The sequence below is a fragment of the Frieseomelitta varia genome, unplaced genomic scaffold (assembly GCF_011392965.1).
Source record: "Frieseomelitta varia isolate USP_RPSP 00005682 unplaced genomic scaffold, Fvar_1.2 scaffold_152, whole genome shotgun sequence".
Lineage (NCBI taxonomy): Eukaryota > Metazoa > Arthropoda > Insecta > Hymenoptera > Apidae > Frieseomelitta > Frieseomelitta varia.
The window spans coordinates 600,370-619,472 of record NW_025109217.1 but is presented as its reverse complement, the minus strand read 5'-3'; the positions used below and the strand labels follow the sequence as shown (position 1 = coordinate 619,472).

The 19,103-nt window shown below is 41.1% G+C and overlaps 1 protein-coding gene across 3 annotated transcripts in view; it reads right to left on the bottom strand.

Moving 5' to 3' along the window:
* LOC122535538 (mucin-17-like) overlaps positions 1-19,103 on the bottom strand; it is a 236,699-nt gene that overhangs the window by 6,811 nt on the left and 210,785 nt on the right. Inside the window, exons 2-7 of one of the 3 annotated variants that reach the window (XM_043667177.1) lie at positions 15,689-18,403; positions 14,151-15,643; positions 10,060-10,185; positions 8,940-9,050; positions 7,875-8,061; positions 1,636-1,817 (exon numbers count right to left, since the gene is read on the bottom strand). In XM_043667177.1, the coding sequence (XP_043523112.1) occupies positions 1,636-1,817; positions 7,875-8,061; positions 8,940-9,050; positions 10,060-10,185; positions 14,151-15,643; positions 15,689-18,403 (4,814 nt within the window). Of the gene's footprint in view, positions 1-1,635; positions 1,818-7,111; positions 7,713-7,874; positions 8,062-8,939; positions 9,051-10,059; positions 10,186-14,150; positions 18,404-19,103 lie in introns of those variants that run through there. The other 2 variants (XM_043667169.1, XM_043667187.1) reach the window with 2 other exon arrangements.

Below are 19,103 nucleotides of genomic sequence, written 5' to 3'. Positions count from 1 at the left end.
GACCATCTCACAATTCATCTCGATTCTCACCGTTCCATGGACCTTATTTTTACCTACTGACACAGATTCTACCTGACGAAATGACTCTCTGGCCCTGTACTCCTCACGACACTAATTGTAAGAAAATATTTGAGCTGAAAATATTTGAATACCATCGCTTTTACGATCTTCGCTTGTAATATATAGGCAACCTTGAAGGACAGAAGATCCGATTTTTAACGCGGAGAATTCATTCGACACGTTAGGTGGCCATTTGTAGAAAGCACTGGAGACTACAAAGGCGAAATTTTATTGTTTCATAACCTTCGACGTTCGATTTATGGCAAGTTTATGTACCTTCGTGATACTCGAGGATTTGTGAGAAAAGAATTTTCGTGTGTAGGAAAGAAAAAAAAAAAAAAAGAATTAAATGGAATTATAAATTTAAGAAAAAAGAATTTTCGCACGGAGAAAAAGTCCGAGAAAATATAAAAATATAAGAAATAAGAAAAGATAAGGCTGCAGAGGGAAAGAAATAACTGAGAAAATATAAAAACGTAACAAAGAGCTGTAAATTTGGAAAGAAGGAAATTTTTGTATAAAAAGATTTGGAAATACTCGTCACAAAAGCAAAATATTTTATCTCAAGAGGAGAAATTTTATCGCTGACATTTTTAAGAAGGGAATTTGTCTGTGTGCGATATTTATGAAACCTTGAATTACTTTTCTTCCCTTCTGCGAGATGAAATATGAAATCGATTACAGATTCGAAAAGAATTAAGAACAAGATCGGTATGGCATGAAGTAACAACATCGGGGGCAATACTTTGATATTAATGTTACGGTAAGTAGACGGCCGCTGTATCGTTTTTGTTTGCTAAGACTTCTCTCGAGCACGCGAGCATATAAGGTCATAATAAATTTTCGGCCAACACCGAGAGGTCCCGTAAGCGTAATGGAAGCACAAATAACAGGGCTGTAATAATTTAAACGCGGCCAAGAAAGGGTTCGTTTAATAATTCACAGATATTAAAATCTCTACACGATATTTCATTTAACATCCTTAAAAACAAACGTATGTATTTAGTTTCAAAATATTTTAGATATATTATATTATACGACTACGAAATATATATAGAAAAATTGTGATGGGTCTTTTACACGATTTTTCTATTGTCAGAAATTCTCAAAATGTTCTATGAAGAAGATCTCGTGCAATCCAATTCATTCACATTCTTATTAACTCGTTAAAGACTGTACCAACGCAACATTTCTCAGTTAATTTGTATTATCGACTTTGGTATACTGGCATTGTGATTATAAATCCTAAAGACCTGTTCCATACCTTCTCAGTCTCTGCTTTCTCTTGTCTCTTGAAGAGATTGAGGTTTCTCCAAGTATTTTCTAAATTATAAAAACTTTTTAAACTTCTGACTTTGTACAACAAACTTCTGCATATTACCCATTACTCTGATACATATTTTATTCTGACTTTCTGAGAGGAAATTATTTCAGTTACAGTCTTCTAATAACGTTGCATTCGGTCCTTGACGAGTTAAAAACCATTCACGCCAAAATATCGTACTACGTTAAAACGAAAAAAATGGAAGAAAGACGAAAGACAAAACGTCGTGGCGCCTTTATTCAAAATCTCACCTTTTTCGACGCAAGATACTCCATGCCCCTCGCCACGCAGTATCCGAAAACAGTGAGGTCTCTGGAGGTGAGCGCGGCCGAGTCTTCACTGAAATTGTAGAAATCCTGCCTGGTGCGATGATCGCGCAGGTACGCCAACAATTTCCCGTACATCACGTACTCCAGTATAAGGTAATGAGGCTCTGCGAACAAGTACGCGTACGATTGTGCAATTAATTTTCGCAGAATTTGCAGTTTGATCGGCGTTAACTTGGTAAATGAAGCGCGTGAACGAGGACGTGCATCGGAATTAGAGGATCCCCATGGCGAGAACACGAAGGGCCGCGCCATACGGACCAGAACCTCAAAAGTAATTTAACCGGAGCACTTTCGGGGCCCGTGTTGGTAGTATCCGGCTGATTGTAACTTATGGGCCCACTTTTGCTGGCTCCGCAAGCTCGTAACTTTCATATTAGGCTAGCATTTACCAGTCTCTCTAACAACTTTTGTTTATTAAGGAGCGTTTCTTTTCTTTGCTGGTTCGTTCCGCACCGAGCGAAATCTTTATACTCCCCGTCACAATATTTGCACGGTGGGGAGTACACATAACGTTGCAAATGGGTACAAGACACAGCGAATTTAGGGTTTCGTTTGTACAGTCGTATTCTTGGACAGCGAGTAGTACGTTTGTGTTACGATGTCAGAGGTGTAGATAAAGTTTAGTTAGATCTTACTCAATAATTATAACACAAAATATAAGAATATAGATTTTTTTTATGAAGCATAGATATGACTTTGGAATCATAGAATTGGAATTGGGAGGTGTAGATAAAGTTCAATTAGATCTTACTCAATAATTATAACACAAAATATAGGAATATAGATTTTTTTTATGAAGCACAGATATGACTTTGGAATCATAGAACTGGAATTGGGAGGTGTAAGATAAAGTTTAGTTAGATTTCATTCAATAACTATAACACAAAATATAGAAACAAATTTTTTTTTATGAAGCATAGATATGACTTTGGAATCATAGAATTGGAACTGAGATTTTATTCTTCAATCGTGTAGTGTAGATATTACAAAATTTATGACGAAGTGGAATCGTAGAATGATGATTTGATGACACAGTTATATTTGAGAACAAGGAAGCTTGTATAATTTTTCGTTACCACTAATGGAATAACTGTTGGAGATTTAAAATGAATCTTAAATGAAGACTTACTTATCGTTCGACTATCTAATCTTATAACCGCGTTAATGTTCTAAATTAAGGTTCTAGAATCTCATGACCAACTTTTCCTTATTAATCACAAAATTACTTGTTAGAATTAATTGTCGTCCAAAGCAGTCAGAACAACAATCGTAATAAATATTCCTCGACGCTGCGATCTCAGAAACTAATTTAAACCGCTAATTTAGAAATTAATCACTGGCGACATCGAAGAATGCCAACGGCATTCTGCACCTGGGCTAATAGGATTCTGAACAAACGGCGTGCCGCTACAACCACTCGAATGGCCAAAATTTGTCACTGGTAATCGGCGGTTGCCACATAATTAACACCAGGCGCGATACTTTATCGAACAGAAAACGAATACGACTCGTCGCGAGATCAGAGGAATACAATCTAGCAAACTACTACGAGCAAGATGGGCCTTTAGTTGTGTACCTAATTTATTCACGATAAAGTATTATGGATCCTCGTTTCGTGTGAGTAACGCCGACTGTCGATTAGACCTTTTAAAAAGGAAGAGGAACAAGCCGCTATCATCAAGGGACTTCTTTTAAAGATTGCTTAGGGTGTCAGAAGTTTTTCAACGTGCCACGAATGTATTTCTAACACAATACCTGAACAGACTGATTAATTCTATCTAAAAGTATGCAATTATTCGAATTACGTTCCCCATTTCTTCTTCTTATTATTCATGGAAGATAACGATGAAAGTTCTCCGAGGTTCGATGTATTTTTCCATCATTCAAAGGAGCTTTTCAGTACTTTTTTTGTTGAGATAGTTCTTTTTTCTCAATTTGTTGAAAAGGATCCCTTTGACAAGAGGCAGCCGTCAAAGGACGAAAACGTCGCCGGTGAGGAATTCGAACGCGCCCACCGTGACCGAAACGATAAATATGAGGGGCCAGAAGTTTCGATGCCGTAAATCTTGCGAGTAGGTTCACGCAGGCGTGTGTTTTTTCTTCTACACGCGTCGAACGTAGACGAAGGACCTTCGGGGTGGCGCGTCCCAAAACGAACACATCGCGCCAGCGTCCTCCGCGTGGACCTTGAGGACCTCGAGGTTCATAACTATCAGGACATTTTACTGCAACCTTTTCCTTGTACAGTTAAAAGGATATTAATTCTTTCAAGAGAAAACTGAATTCTTCAAATATTGTAAATCATTTGTGTATATAGGAAATTTAAATGTATTAAGCACAAATGCACAGAATATACATAATATGTGAACTATAAGAAAATAAATAAGAAATATTCATTAATTGCTTCAATCAATTCTGGCACTCGTGTTATTGACTATTCTATTGCAATCGTTCTTACTTAATTCGAAATTTCAGTTGAAATTGTAGGTGAGTGATTCTGAATTTCGTATCTAATTCATACGAGAGCTAACGCGTGCAAATTTTTCGTCTCAACAAATTCCTGCATTCGAATCAATAATCTCATTTTATATTTATACCTAATATTTATGAACGAGACACACGTAGACGTACAGAAAATCTTCCACGCGACTCGCAAAAGTATCCTGCATCTCAGAAATCCTAAAATGGCATCGCAAAAGCAACGTAGAATTTCGCTTCGAAACGTTATCACACGGTAGATGAAATTTTTCTGGACGTACGCCAAGAAGCTGTTTCCTGCCAGAGGAGGGGGGTGGGGGGGGGGGAGGAGGATTAAATTTTATACTATTACTAGACCAGTTTGACATTAGCATACAATCGCGAAAAAGGCTAGTCTGCGCATAAATATCGAGGGAGGACCGTAACGACGTCAAATCCAGATCGACGTCAGGACCGATCGTATCGATACCGGAGTATCCACTGTCTGAACGCCGCTACGAGCGATCATTTCGCCGACTTAATAGACGTATTGTGCTACGGGGATCGTCGCCGTGGGGACGCGTATGGAAATTTATACGATGAGAGCGACGATACCGACGAAAGCCTCCAACGAAAGACGTATAATGGGCCTCCCTCTTTGAAATCCACCACGACTAAAACTACCAGATTGTCTCGTTGCTGTTTTTGATGTCTCAACCATCGGCTCTGTCGTTGATGCAGTCGTTGATGCATATGAAATTTTAATTTCGCTTCTGATCATTCTTCGATTTATTTCTCTTCTATTTTTCGCCGCCTCTTCGAGATTTGATTCGCTGGGAATTTGATTCGTCTGACATCTCGAGCGCTGGATTTATATTATGCTTGTGCAACATACGTACATACATATATACGTATTATTAATGGTTTCAATTTTCGTCTGATCTTTTACGTATTCTTCTCTCGTTTATCTTGAAGAATTGATTCTTTCGAAAAAATTTTGATCAATGTGGAATTTTAATTGAAGAAAAAGTTCTTTTGTCCCATCTGGTCATTCATTTATTTATTCGCTTTTAAGATCTGTTTCATTGAAAAATGTTTTGCAAATTCTTTTTAAAATTGTAATTGCACTTTTAATTGAACAAAATTTTCCAACCCTATCTCGTCGTTTGTTCATCTTTTTTTCATTTCGTTCTCAAGAATCCATTCCTCGAAAAATTCATGCCAATGGCAGTGGTGTAGCAACCTTTCGAGAACGACACACGAGGAGTACTTGGTTTATCGTATTGAAACAGGTGGTCATTGTTTTATTATTCGAAGCGATCGTGTTTCGTTGCATTCCTCGGCGCAGTTTCGTGCATGTAACTGCGCACAATTGAGAAAACAAAAAAAAAAAAAAAACAGCGACAATTTGCTGGTTTATCGTCGCGTCGAAATAATTGCGTCCAATATCGAGAATCGTGATTACTTAGCGTTTGTAATGGCAATCTATTACACGTTGATTAATCAAACGAGCAAAATAACTTTTAATTATCTCGCGCTTCAACTTTTTAACGCGCCACGAGCTTCCACGGTAATATCGTGAAATAAAATTCACTTTGTGACGTTTCACAATCGATGTCTGTATCGCGAACAATATTTGTCGAACGTTGTGACACATAATTTGCTGACGTAGGGAAAATTCTGACGAATTAGCGAATTTCTTGTAAACGTATCATCGTGCAATAATAATAACTATACAACGTTGGTGTTTTACAAAATTTCTCAATCTAAAAATTGGCGTTCAACTTTCAAACAGTGAGAATGCCAAGAAATGACAAATTGAGAAGAGACTTTGCATCGTGACTTCTAATCTGTAAATTCTTCATTTCTTGCATTTCCAAACTTTTACAATTTCATAGTACTTTTCGTTCGCGAAATCTCTCACGTTTTCACGCTCTGCAATTTGCCTCAATCTGTTCGAATCGATCAGAGTAGCTCATAGCTCACCTGAGCACCTCGGACACAAAGGAATTCTCCCTCTCTCTCTCTCTCTCTCTGTCGCTGTGTCACCGTGTCTCCTTACAGAAAAGAGAAAAATCGAATTCAAGCATTGTCGCGATTATCCAACTCGCGTGTGCAACTCGTTAATCCTTCCTCCGTGGCGACTTCGCGGAGGCTGTACGCCAGAGCTATTACTCAATTACCAGCAGGATGATGGCGCGTAAACAGCGAGTATACTCCTCCGCTGGTTACCAGCGATCGATCTTCCTTTTATTTGCAAAACAATAGCGCACGCGTGTAAATGATCACGGTGATCGGTTGGGGACGAAGGGGAACGAGCACCTATCACGGCTGACTCAATGACGAGGAATGCATCTCTCTCTCTCTGTCTCGTGCGCGCGCGAGAGCGCATCCCCTAACGCCGTCTTCAATATGCATTACGCCGTGTTTCACGACGATACGATCTGCGGACGGTCGTCGAAAACACACGGAATCGTAAATAATTAAAGATGCGCTAGCCAAGCGAGATAAAGGCGCGACTTCAGAGGCGACTACGATCGAAACCAGTTATTATTGTGTGTAGTTTCGTGGGCTACGCGAGGTGTGAATTATTATTTACACGGGGAACGACGACGGCGTTGAACAACAGGGAGGAAAAAACGCGAAGGGCGTGAAAAAGGGGGAGGAATTTTTTTTTTTCTTTCGATTGCGGTTGTTTCAATTGCGCTGCAGATTGATGGTGAAATTTTTCTGGGAAATTCGAATGCGTAAGAAAAATTTCCGTTCAATTTTTCCAGTACATCCGTGAAAATGCAATTCATAAATATCCGCAGACTGATCGAAATTATAATTTCGTTCTTGCAAAGTTGCACGATATTTTCTGACTTCTTCTTTCATTCTCTTTTCGTTTTCTCTTTTTTTTTTTTTTTTTTTACGTTTGTAATGTTCGATTAAAATTGACTTCTGACATTACGTTGCGAAATTTAAGACGCTGAAGAAAATTGGAAGAATGCTCCTTACAATGGGAATACTAATGGCGACGTTGTTTTATGCGACAGGCGTCAGAGTGGAAAATCGAAAAACAAGCGTTTGAGAGGACATAAACAGGCTGGAATGTCACTTTTCAGATAAACGAAGCCTCTTCTTAGGCGCTTGATTACTTAATCATCGTCTTCTGCAATTCTGAGGGTTCTCTGTAATAAATGAACCGCCACTTAAAGTGCAACCAGTTTTTGCGAAGCTAGTCGCCGAGGTTTCGCGCTGGCAAGGTCAGAAATAAATGACTCGTGAACTTGGTAATAAAATAATATCCATCGTATTCGAACTACGTAAAACTACACCTGCGACATTTATTTAATGAATGAGACTTAACTACCACAGCCAACTTTTCTTTATACCCTTCGTGACCGTATAAAGATATGGAATGATGGATTGTTGGTCTAAGAAATGAGATTTTACCTTTTTAAAAAAACCAATTGGAAAAATAAAAAATGTCTTGGTTATATTTTCCTCTTTGGGTATCAGATATTTCAGTAAATGATAGTTTATCAGCAGTTTCAGTTCTGTAAAAATATTAACGTGGTATCTTAGAAATACTACGAATTACAAAAGAATATTTTTATTCAATTCTTTCGTCAATATTTTAATCGGCCTAATTTGAAATTAAAAAAATTATACGAAGTATTATATGAATTAATGAAGTTGGTTCAACTGTGTGAGCCTACCTTGTTCCGTGCAACAACCTAAAAGAGTGACGACGTTCGGATGACTGCCAAGTTGCTGCATAATTTTTAGTTCTCGAACTAGATCCTCCTTCTCTCGTTCGGAAGCACCTTCCTTGACGGTTTTCACGGCCACTAAACGAGTCGTTCCTTGATGGCCAGTCAAATCGTCTGCCTCAGCCTTCCAAACCTAAACGACAAAACGAAAAAAAAAAAGAAATACAACATGAATTCGACTTTCTAATAGGATTTTAATTACAAGCCTTGTCCTCAGGGCGTGGAACTGCAGTTCTGACGTTCTAACACAAAATTATATAACAGATAATTACTTAACAAAAGTTCTCTTGATCGAAAGAAAGAAAATGCTTTACCTGTCAATTAAAACAGTATTAAAACTCGTTATACATTACATTGCAAACTAATTCTCCCACTGGACGATACTCTAAACGACGGATTCTTCGAGAATTCTTACACAGTAAATAGTTGTGTAATAAAAAGAAAAATCTACTACCGGCAATCGATCAAACATTCACTGATTGTTCGCTTGGAAATTTAATTTGATTGAATGAACATTCCAGGAATCTTTAAATCAAAAGCAATTCGAACGTCCACGCAAGGAACAAACAAATTAATGAACGTTTAAATCGCATTATGTCACCGCGAGTTCCGTGAATTATTGCATAAATAACAATCTGAATCATCCGTGGAAACAGACAATTTGATTAAAGGGAATTATAAACGATATAACACGATGAAACTGTCAATCTCAGAACGAACGATGTTTCTCCCAAAAAATTCTAAATCATTCAATAAAACAGACGATTTAATTTAAAAAAAAAAAAATGATAAACGACACGACACAAAAAAAAAAAAAAATAAAAAAGAAAGACTACAATATTCCTTTTAAAAGGTCGGAAGAGTGTTCCAAAGGATAAGACCGAAATTTCGCGAGTGGCGCGCGTTTCACGTTAACGTCCGACGATTTATTATCACGGACTCTCTCCGTCTCGTGGGACCCCGGTTCCGTTTCGTTCCTGGTTTCGTTCGAAGAAGAGACGAACGCCTTACCTGGCCGAAGTTTCCTTGGCCGAGGACCGTCTGTAACCTAAGCTTATCTCTAGGAAACTCCCATCTGGATTCTTGCGACGACGGAGGCGGTGGTTTCTCCGCTTCGTGACACTGAACAGAAAGAAAAGGCCGTATTGAATCGCGAACGATAATTATTTAAAAATGCCTGACGAATAAATCTGCGGCCGACCAGTTCCCTTTGATGTGACCGGCGAAACTACGGGGCGAAAAGGTGAGCAGAATGCCGTTCTGCGTTGTGAATTATCGTCTCGTCGCGGCGATTATTTCCGAATGAACCGTCGAAATAGATAGCGATAGCATAGAACTACGTGGAGATGGTCGAGCAGCTCGATCATTTCAACTTAAATTAATTAAGTAAACCCTTAATTACGACACGGTCGTTTGTAATTTTGACTCTATTACGTTACATTATATCGTACATTATCTTTCAATGTTTTATCTTTTTATTTTGTTGTATTATACTCACAATTAATGGAGAATTTCAGCTTTAGAGTTTGTACTTTTTTTTTCTGTATTATATTTAGTGGAGAATTTTAGCTTTAGAGTTTCAACATTTTTTTTTTTATTCAAGAGCAAGACTCGAACGAACGATTAAACAAAATGATCCTGACTGCAGGACAAAAATACGAACGTCTGTAATCGAAGGTTAACAAATTACTTGAATCTTTTATTTAGAAGTTATTTGATAATCTTATTTTATTGCTTATTTCCTTTTGCGATGAAAAATATTAACGATTCATAGACGAATTTTGATTAGTTCAAGAAGATTACTTCAACCTTATCTATTACGATTGACTTCTGATAAAAGTTTCATTCAATTTCACGATTTCGAACATGCAAGCACGTGACTCGCAGAAGAATCTTAACAAATTTAATAACGTACAATTGATTACTTACAAATGGAATAAATCGTATTTATTATGATTGACTAAAAATAAAAGTTGCGTTCAATTTCATGATTTTGAACACGCATACCATTCGCCATTGGGGACGAAAGACTTTTACGCGCGAATAAATAACCACTTTATATTCTATTTGCACCATTTTCATTCCACTTGTACATAATTTTTAAATACGTGAAAAATATGCAAATGCATACCAAGTGCTGTATCCTCGGAAGCTTCGTGATCGCCTTCTCGATGGATGTTTTGAAGTCGCCATTTTCAAGGTTCAACGCGTCCTTCCGGCAACTGATTTCCGACGACGTGTCCGACTCCTCCAGCACCTACGAAAAACATTAACGTCATCGTGTTGTTTATACATGTACACTCGAGAAGAACGATCGAGCGTTTCAACAAATTTACGTGAAACTTTCATTTCGTTCCTGGTAGTATTTTCGCAGTTCGTGACTCGAGCGACCGTGTGCAATAACAAGCAGTCATGTTTTTGTCGATCGTCTTGTTTATTTAATTACAGACGTTCGACAGGTACCATGAACCGCCTCGTTATGCGAAGAAACGTATTTTTGTAACGAACGAAGCGAGTTTCGTATGTAATCGTGAGAACGAAAATTGAAAATCCGCGGTATGCAAACGAACGTGAACGATGTCGAGGGAAAATGTCTTTGACGCAAACGCGAGAGAAAATACGTGACTCGTTGGCTCTTTTGCCAATTGAGAGGATCATTCTCGTTGCATTTGAAAAAACTGTCTCCCCGATATCGGAATAAATTACTTTTTAATACCACGATTCGTCATGAAACACGAATAACTCTCTGTTTTAAAGCAATTTATGTACGTCAATGTTTAAATATTCTTGCTTGAGAATTGAAATTGAATTTCTCTGCCTATCGACGACAAATGTGCTTTTAAACTTCAATCGATCGTTCGAGGATCGTTAAACAAATTCTTTCAAATATTTCTTCTCCCCCTAATGCTTCAAATTGTCGCGATTTTTCAACGACGAAGATTTTTCAACTTTTTTTCCATTAACCTTTATCCTCGTCGGATGACGCGTAATGAAACGCTTATCAAAGACAAAGGCGCGAACGAGCTTCGCGTTATGTAATTCCGTGTTTAATTTCTTATCCCGAGACATTATACTGTCTGATGTTGAGATTTTTATATTATAATATACAAATTTAAATATATAAAATAATATATTTACAAATTTATTTCCTGTTATAAATAATATTAAATTTTTCAATACAAAACAATCAAAATATTGAAATATTTGGATCCAGATGCAATACAATTTAATGAATCAAATTAACTATTAATTTATAATTATAATAAATATATATATAATATTAATATTATATATATAATATATAATATATAATTAATATCATATATAAAATAAATATAATTAAATATAATTATATATATATATATAATATATATAATATTAAAATGAAATAAAATTTTCCTTTTTATTTAGCAAAACTCCGATAGATCGAAGTACGCGAAACGACACACTGTGTGTTTTTATTGGGAAAAAGTGGATGGATTTTTCAGTCGATGCGAGAAACCTAGCCCTCGCGATCAAACGATCTGAATCATCGTGATCGGCAAAATTTATCGTGACTATTCATAGTAAGTTCGAGGACAAAGCACGTAGAAGTTTGCAAAGAAACCGATCGCGTTACTTAATTAATTTGATTTTTCTATTTCGTTCATTACGTTTCAGCCAGAGGATTGCATTTACATAAAATGTTGCGATATCGAAGAAAAATGATCTCAGATCACTCTTAAAAATTACCTGAAATCACTCTCGAAAAATCGACAAATATATATTCGATGGATTGTTCTAACACTAATTTATAACTGCAAAACTTTGAATAATTTCTTCGATAAAACAGACAGTAAAAAATTCGATTAATCACACGGTCATATCACCGTACCTTTGTTGAATTATACCAAAATAAAAATGAGCAACCACTCTTAAATCGCGAAAATGTTTTCATCGTTCAAAATTATTATCTAAAAAAAATCATCTCAGGAACCCAAAGAGGTGACGAACGATTCATCGAGATTCATAAATTATCCGAGGAAACGCGAATAGTAGCATCGTTAACGATCGTCGAAGGCATTCGCTTCCTAGTACGCGCTTATGCGAAAGCATTTTCACTTACAAAGAAGGAGGAAGCAGCGATCTTTCATCGCGGTTCATTCAACGCGAACTCGAGGATACACGCCAGCTGAAGCTTAGCGGTGCGGAATGTTCAATAGCGACGAATAAAAAGTTAAATTAACGAGACTGAACACTTCCTTTATTTTTATTTTTTTGTTCTATTCCTAATTACCAGACTACGAATACTTTGACGAAGAGTTTAAAACGTTCAAAAATGTAGAAAATACACAAAATACACATGGAATGTATAAAATGTCTTGTTATAATACTTGTTACGATCCTCTTTAGTTGTATTCTTAAAAATCTAAATTTCCATAATCATAAAGATACGAATCAAACATGTTTACACTTCACAGAATGTACGGAATTCGATATATTTTCTTCTACGTTAGTGTAATATGCTGAACCTACAGTACTCTCTGATTTATCTAACGTGATTTATTCAAAAAGAAAAATTTACACAGAATTTTTTATTCGTTTCATACAGGAAGAAACGTTATGGTTAAACTTCTATATTTCACTTCAATCGTTTCTCTCGCGTACGAAAAATTTTTATTAACATAAAATATTAACATAAAATAATAAGTTCACATTGCCACGCGATGTGAATGACCTATTCGGTAAAAATTTACGTCAAATTTCCAATGATTACGTAGAATCACGAGCACGTGGCTTCGATCGATTCCACGCGCCTGAAATCCTGACCATTTTCGAAGTAATTATCAAGGAAGAAAGCAGGCATATATATATATATATATATATATATATATATATATATATATCCGTTTCGCCGAAGATAACGAAAGTCTTGCCGGTTAATGGCCGAATGATAAATGCTCGCGGTCGACGATAATCCACGGGGCCAGCGTAACGGTACTTAAGTGGCACTGCTATACAATTCGCGTTTCGATTTAGCGATCATCGGCCAGATACGTTTTACGGTACACAATCGTAAATCAAAAGGTTTTTTTTTTCTTTTTGTTGCCGGAATAATACAGCCCGGCGAGCAGCAGTCTTGGGAGGAAATTACACTCGCCCGGGACAGGAATCGCGGCGAATAAAAATGAAACGTTTAGCGAGGATAGCATTTCGAATGACCACCCCTCAACGGCGGTTGGAAACGTCGCTTTCTTCGTTGTCTCGTTGTTGATCAAACGCGGCTGGCAACTTTTTCGAGATCAGGCTCGAGTGGGAAGTTTTTTTTTTTTTTTTTTTTTGTTTCGGATCGTTTGACCCAGAAACCGCGGTATTTGGAACGGAATTTAGAGAGGACTGTTCTCGACGACTCGAAAAAACTTTCGGTAAAACTGTAGATGCTTATATTTATTTATACAGATAATAAATTTTCGTGTTTCTTCGCGTAAAATTTTTGCAAGATCTCGGATTATCACTGACGAATGTTTACTACAAATTTCGTGGTCCACTAGTAAATTTAAAGATGTAGAACGTGGAGGGTATGAGAAATTGTAAAGAAGTTTTTTTTTTTTTAATTGCTAATTTTTCTTCGATACTCTTATTCATTCAGTCAGTAAACAATAAGTAGTACACACGGTTCGAAACACTGGTCCAAAAATAACCAGGTCACTGACATCAACCTTGTTCCTACATCTCCGCGAACTTTCACGTGAAACGTGAGTCTGGCCACCGGACCAGCATCACTACACCACTTTCTTTCATCCAACGACCTATATCGTGTACTACAACTCTACAAATACTTTCTAATTCTAACACCCTGTGTCTACATCTCTGTATACACCGTGATTCTAAATTCGATGCATTGAAATAGAAAATCCTCACGTGAAACATTTCCAAATCGGAGATACGAGAATACGGCTGTCTTAATTACATTGGTAAAGTATGAAATTAGTCCGAAAGTGTGCACATAAATTTACAAATATGTAGCAAATATTCCAGATTGTTCCAGTGGAATATTAACGCTTATTAATGGATCGTTACTTGAATACTTTAATAATTATTTTTCCAGATTTTACTAACATCATCACCATAATCTAGTTCCGCTACAGAGCCGACGAAATTTGTAAATATACTCCACACCACGCGACACACACGCTTAACAAAATTTTCCAAGTGTTATGAAAAATCTTCTCAATCTCTCACCTTGCGATTCCTAAGTATCAGTCTTCTCAAGATTAGACCAACGCCAACGGCGATCGGAAAGACAACCAGCGTCGCCAGGATGTAGCTGACCACGGCGACCGTCTCCTGGGATGCAATGGCGTCCCCGTCGTGTCTCTTCGATATCACTTCACTGATATTCACCGACTCCCTCGGACTGACCGATATCAATTCATTCTCGAAGAACGTCCTGTTCAGTTCGCTTGGATACACCGAGGTGTTGTACTCCGGCAGGATCATGTGGTGATAGGCAGGCGGCCTGTGTCTCGTTCGATTGTTGCCACTTCCGTTCGTGGATCCTCTGCCCGGACCCGTCGGTGGCACCTGCGTGGTCGTTTCACGACTCTCCTCCTGTTTATTATTATTATCCCTTCTCGTAGTTTCTGGAACACGGGTTGAATTCGTTTCGTTCGTAGCACTCTTCGCGGTGGTAACCGTGTCGTTGGTTTTCTCGGCCGTTCTCGCAGTCGCCGGTTGCCTCGTGCTCGCCGGAAGCTCTGCTCGTCGTTCCGTGCCGCGGGAGAACGAGTTCGTCGGGCCGGTGCTGTTGAAAATGTCCGAAGTGTTGTACAAATGCATTATAGGCAGCACGTCGTCTTTGTCGGGCGACGTGCCCTGAGACTTGTCAGACAGGTTTCGACCTCTGACTTCCGGCGACCTTTCACCTGACACTCGTTTCCCAGATCCTGTCGAGCTGTCGGTGGAAGTGTCCGACTGAACATCCCGCGTAGTCGAATCCGAAGATCGGTCAGCCGTTGCTCCCGAACTCGGTATTTTCGTACTTTGGCTTTCCGGAATGGTAGAGATTTCTATTTGAACCGTACTCGTCGACGCGGTGGTTGGAGCTTCCGTCGTTGCGAACGAAACCGTCGCGCCAGTTGTCGCGTCCTTCGACCTGTACATCTTCTGAATTTCCGACGGGTCTAAGTTAGACGTTTTAGACATCTGTTTGTACATTTCGGTGGTTTTGATATCCGCGGACTCGCTCGACTTCGTGGTGAAAGTTTCCCTCTCGAGTGGCGCTCGAGTAGTTTCCGCGATTATTCTGGGTGTAACCGGAAAAACCGGCGCCGACATCGGCGTGGTACTCGTCTCTTTGGACGCGATCGTTTCGTCGGGCGTCGCGGTCACTGTCACGGTCGGCGAACCACTTCCGTTCACGGTAGCATTATCCGCACCACTCGCGCCATTTCCATTTCTCGCTGGAAGAACACTGTCGCTTTCACTTCCGAACCCGGTATAAACGTTCTCGTCTTTGGTATAAACGTTCGTATTACCACTCGGCGGAGTGACCACTTCCGTCAGGTTAACCCCATCCTCATCCGTGGCATTCGCAGGTGTCTGAGGAGTAACTGACACGATCGTTTCCTCCACGGACGGAGCGAACGAGATCGCGACAGGCGAGACTCTCTGCTGCATCGTGACGCTCTCCGCTGTCACAGTTTCCGAAACCGTATCCTCTGTCAACGTTCGATTCGCGTCAACTCTCGTTAGCCGAAATCCCCGATCATCCACCGCATCCTCTACATCCTTCCTCTCCGAATTCCTTTCGTCGCCAGTCGAACCAGACTCGGACCCGTTGTTCGTCTTACTCAAACTCTCCTCTATGCCGATCTTGCTCGTCCCTTTGACCCTTCTGCTCGCAGGAAACACGGTCTGTCCATTTGTCAACCTTCGTCGCTTGCCAATTACCGAAGCCACGTCCTCCTCGGGGCTCGTTCCACTTCGTTGATTGAGCACCGCGCTGGCCGACTTCCTGAGGAACCTCCTGTCCCCGTTGAAACCCTCGAAATCCGTGTTCCTGACCCTGGTGTGATTCCAGCGGACGGTGCCTCGTTGGTGATGGCTCGTTTCCGTTGGCTTCGTTGACCTCGGCCCACTCTTGTTGTTTACGCTGGTCAGCTGCACCAGCGACGTTCTGTTGACCGCACGTTGTTGCTGCGACTGCGGCGTCGCGGCTGCAACCACTTTCCTCTGTCGTTCCCCCACCAGGTGAGCAGTGGACGCTCCACCAGCTGCGGCTGGTTCGACGGTCGTGCCGGCACTGAGTTCCGCCGGCGCTCGGCCAGCCTCTATACCACTACCGGCACGAGGAAGCAGAAGAGACAGCGGCGGCGGTGGCTGACGCCGCTGCGCTGATCCGGTCGTTATCTCGGTCGTACCGGTGCTCCGCTCTGGACCTCCTTGTTCCTCTCTGCTTAACCCAGGTCCGGTGTAGTTGCGCAATAGCCGCGTCACGTTCGTTATCGTGTAAGCGTACACGTGCTGCTGCTGCTGCTGCTGCTGCTGCTGCTGCTGCTGTTGCTGTTGCTGTTGCTGCTGCTGTTGTTGTTGTTGTTCTTGTTGTTGTTCCTGCCGCTGATGTCGATGCGGATCCTGATTTCCCTCGTGCTCCGCCTGGCTGCCCTCTTCCAGTTGCTGCTGCTTCTGTTCCCGATGTCGAGACTTGGACCGAGCTAACACCGGCTCGTCAGCAAACGCGCTCGTGGACGAAATCGCGGACGCGCCGGTGGATGGACTCGTGCTCGATGGAGTGGGAACATGGCCGGAAGCGACGCTGCGAACTCGTTCCTCCGTGGAATCGACCGGTTTAACGGTATACTTCTCCGCAACGTCTGCACCGATCGCGAAACTCTCCTCCAAACTACCTTCGGTTACGATGATCCGCAGGGTGGATGTTTCAGGGGACGCCGGAACGATTCGAAACGACTCGGTGGTCGGCCGACCGGTCTTGTCCTTCGAGGTCGAAATTTCAATGTTGTTGCTCTCGCGCGAACTGGTCTCCAATGCCTGATCCGCCTGCGCTTCCTCCGCTTTCGAGACATCCGGATGATCGTTCGCGTCGATCCTTCGTATCTTCTTCTCCGTTTGCTCTCCGTACATCTCCGTGTCCATCAACTCCGTGGGATTCTCGTGTATCGCGAGCGTGGATTCGTTCGAGAACGAACTGTCGTTCTTCCTTCTTCGCGCGTAGCCCTTCGACGTCCTCGCGTTCTCCAGCCGGTTCAACGTCGTCGAGACAGCCTCGGGCTCGTTGGTATCCACGGGACGCTCTTCGATGCCGATTTCACTTTCGGCGTGCTCGCGCACGTTCGCGGAAACTGGCTGCGCGTACGGTATCTGGGTCGAGTCGGTCGCATTCCTCGTTTCAGCGACCACGTGGGTCGCAGCATTTCCTCTCTCGCGTTGCAGCTGGTCCACCGTGTCAGCGTGAGCGGACGAGTTATCGTCGCGAAATTTATCCAATGAGTCGGCTCTAGCCTCCGTGCCATTCCCCGTTTCCCTCGCTGTGATCACATTCGTCGAGACGATCATTCCCTCCGAGGTTGGCCTGCTCTTTCGATAGTAAACCCCGTTTTCCGGGCTTCGAAACGCGTTCTTGATCTTCGAAACCTTGTTCTTCTCGACGGTCTGCCTTTCCACGGCTATGTTCATCTCTTCGTTGATGATCTCCTCCAACCTGGGCACCGGCACCGGCGTTGTGCCGCTGAATCTCTTCATCGAGTACCGTCTTCGAGAACTGGACGCGGTCGGCACTGTCGGCGTCGATTCTACCGAATTATTCCCAGTCGTGTTCTGTGTTTCAGGTTGGATCTTCTGGCCGAAGTACAGAAACTGCGACATATCCTCGATGGGTATGTTGCTTTCCACCGGCCTGAAATAATTGTACAGAGACTCCGGCATTGAAACGATGTTCTTCCTGCGAACGTCCGTTTCAGAAGCTTTCTGACTGCTTACTGTTGATGGCAAGGTCGTCGAAGAAACATTCCTATGACCGATCGAATGGTCACCTTTTTTCACGTTACTAGAAATTGGTTTACCTTCGATGGTGGATATAGCGAGGGTCTCGTTGCTCGATTTCGTTGAACTTTGCTCGGTCGCTTGCTCGGCTCCTACGTCCTTCGACAAAAACTCGATGTCCACGTCTCTGCTCGATGATTCCGGCACGAGGATTCTACTAGTTGTCTCATCGTCCTGTTTGGCGGCAGCCGACGCGGTTACGTACATTTCGTGCCTGGTCTCTTGAGCCTCGAGAACGTCCGAGTCTTTCGCAGAGCCGTCGAAGGGTCTCGATGTACGATTCAGATTCCGCGATTCAATCTGTCGCTGGCTGAAGATCTGCCGTCTTCTCGCTGCGAGGATGCTGCGAAGCGCTTGCTCCCTCTTCGCTTTCGACGACGGCAGCTCTGCCTGAGCGGGCATCCGACCCTGACGATGATCGCCGATCGAGGACTCTGCAAGCAAACAGTTCGCCGTCAGCAGTTTGACGAAATTGCTCTTATCGAATCATCGTTAGTGCTAGAACGACATGTTGCTTTTCTAACTAAGCTATTAAAGTTACGCCAGTTTTGAAATTTTCTTCCGAACGGAAGTTTCATCGAGAATATGCTGGGTTCCCCTGTAATCTTTCGTAAAATCGTGCGAACCGTAATTGTAATAAACGTACTGCGAACTGAGATTTTGAATTAAATCCGTATAACGTATAGAGAGGTTTTATTAATTTTGAATCAACTTTATCGACTTTTCCCTTGATATTAATATTGGACTTTTTCGTACTCTTCTGATGGACAATTTTTGGATAGCATAATTCTGGTAATATTAATCGGATCTGGCTATAATTGCGTGCGTTTGAAAGATATAGGAGTATCATGGAGTAATTAAAAAAGTACAAAGTTGTTTGTTCAGTCGAAAGTTATTGCGCTTTGAAAATGAAATTAAAGAAGACAATGAATACATTTCGAAATTTTAATAATAAAAAGGAAAAGAATGCGATTCAGGCTGCTAAAAAAAAATTTGTAACGTTTATGCAGTATCAATACGTGTGGCACAAAGCATCAAGCGTTTTCAATCTGAAAATTTTAATGTCAGAGATCACAAAAGTTCCACGGTGACGGGATTATGGTTTCACCTGCCGAAAATGACTACATATTTGGT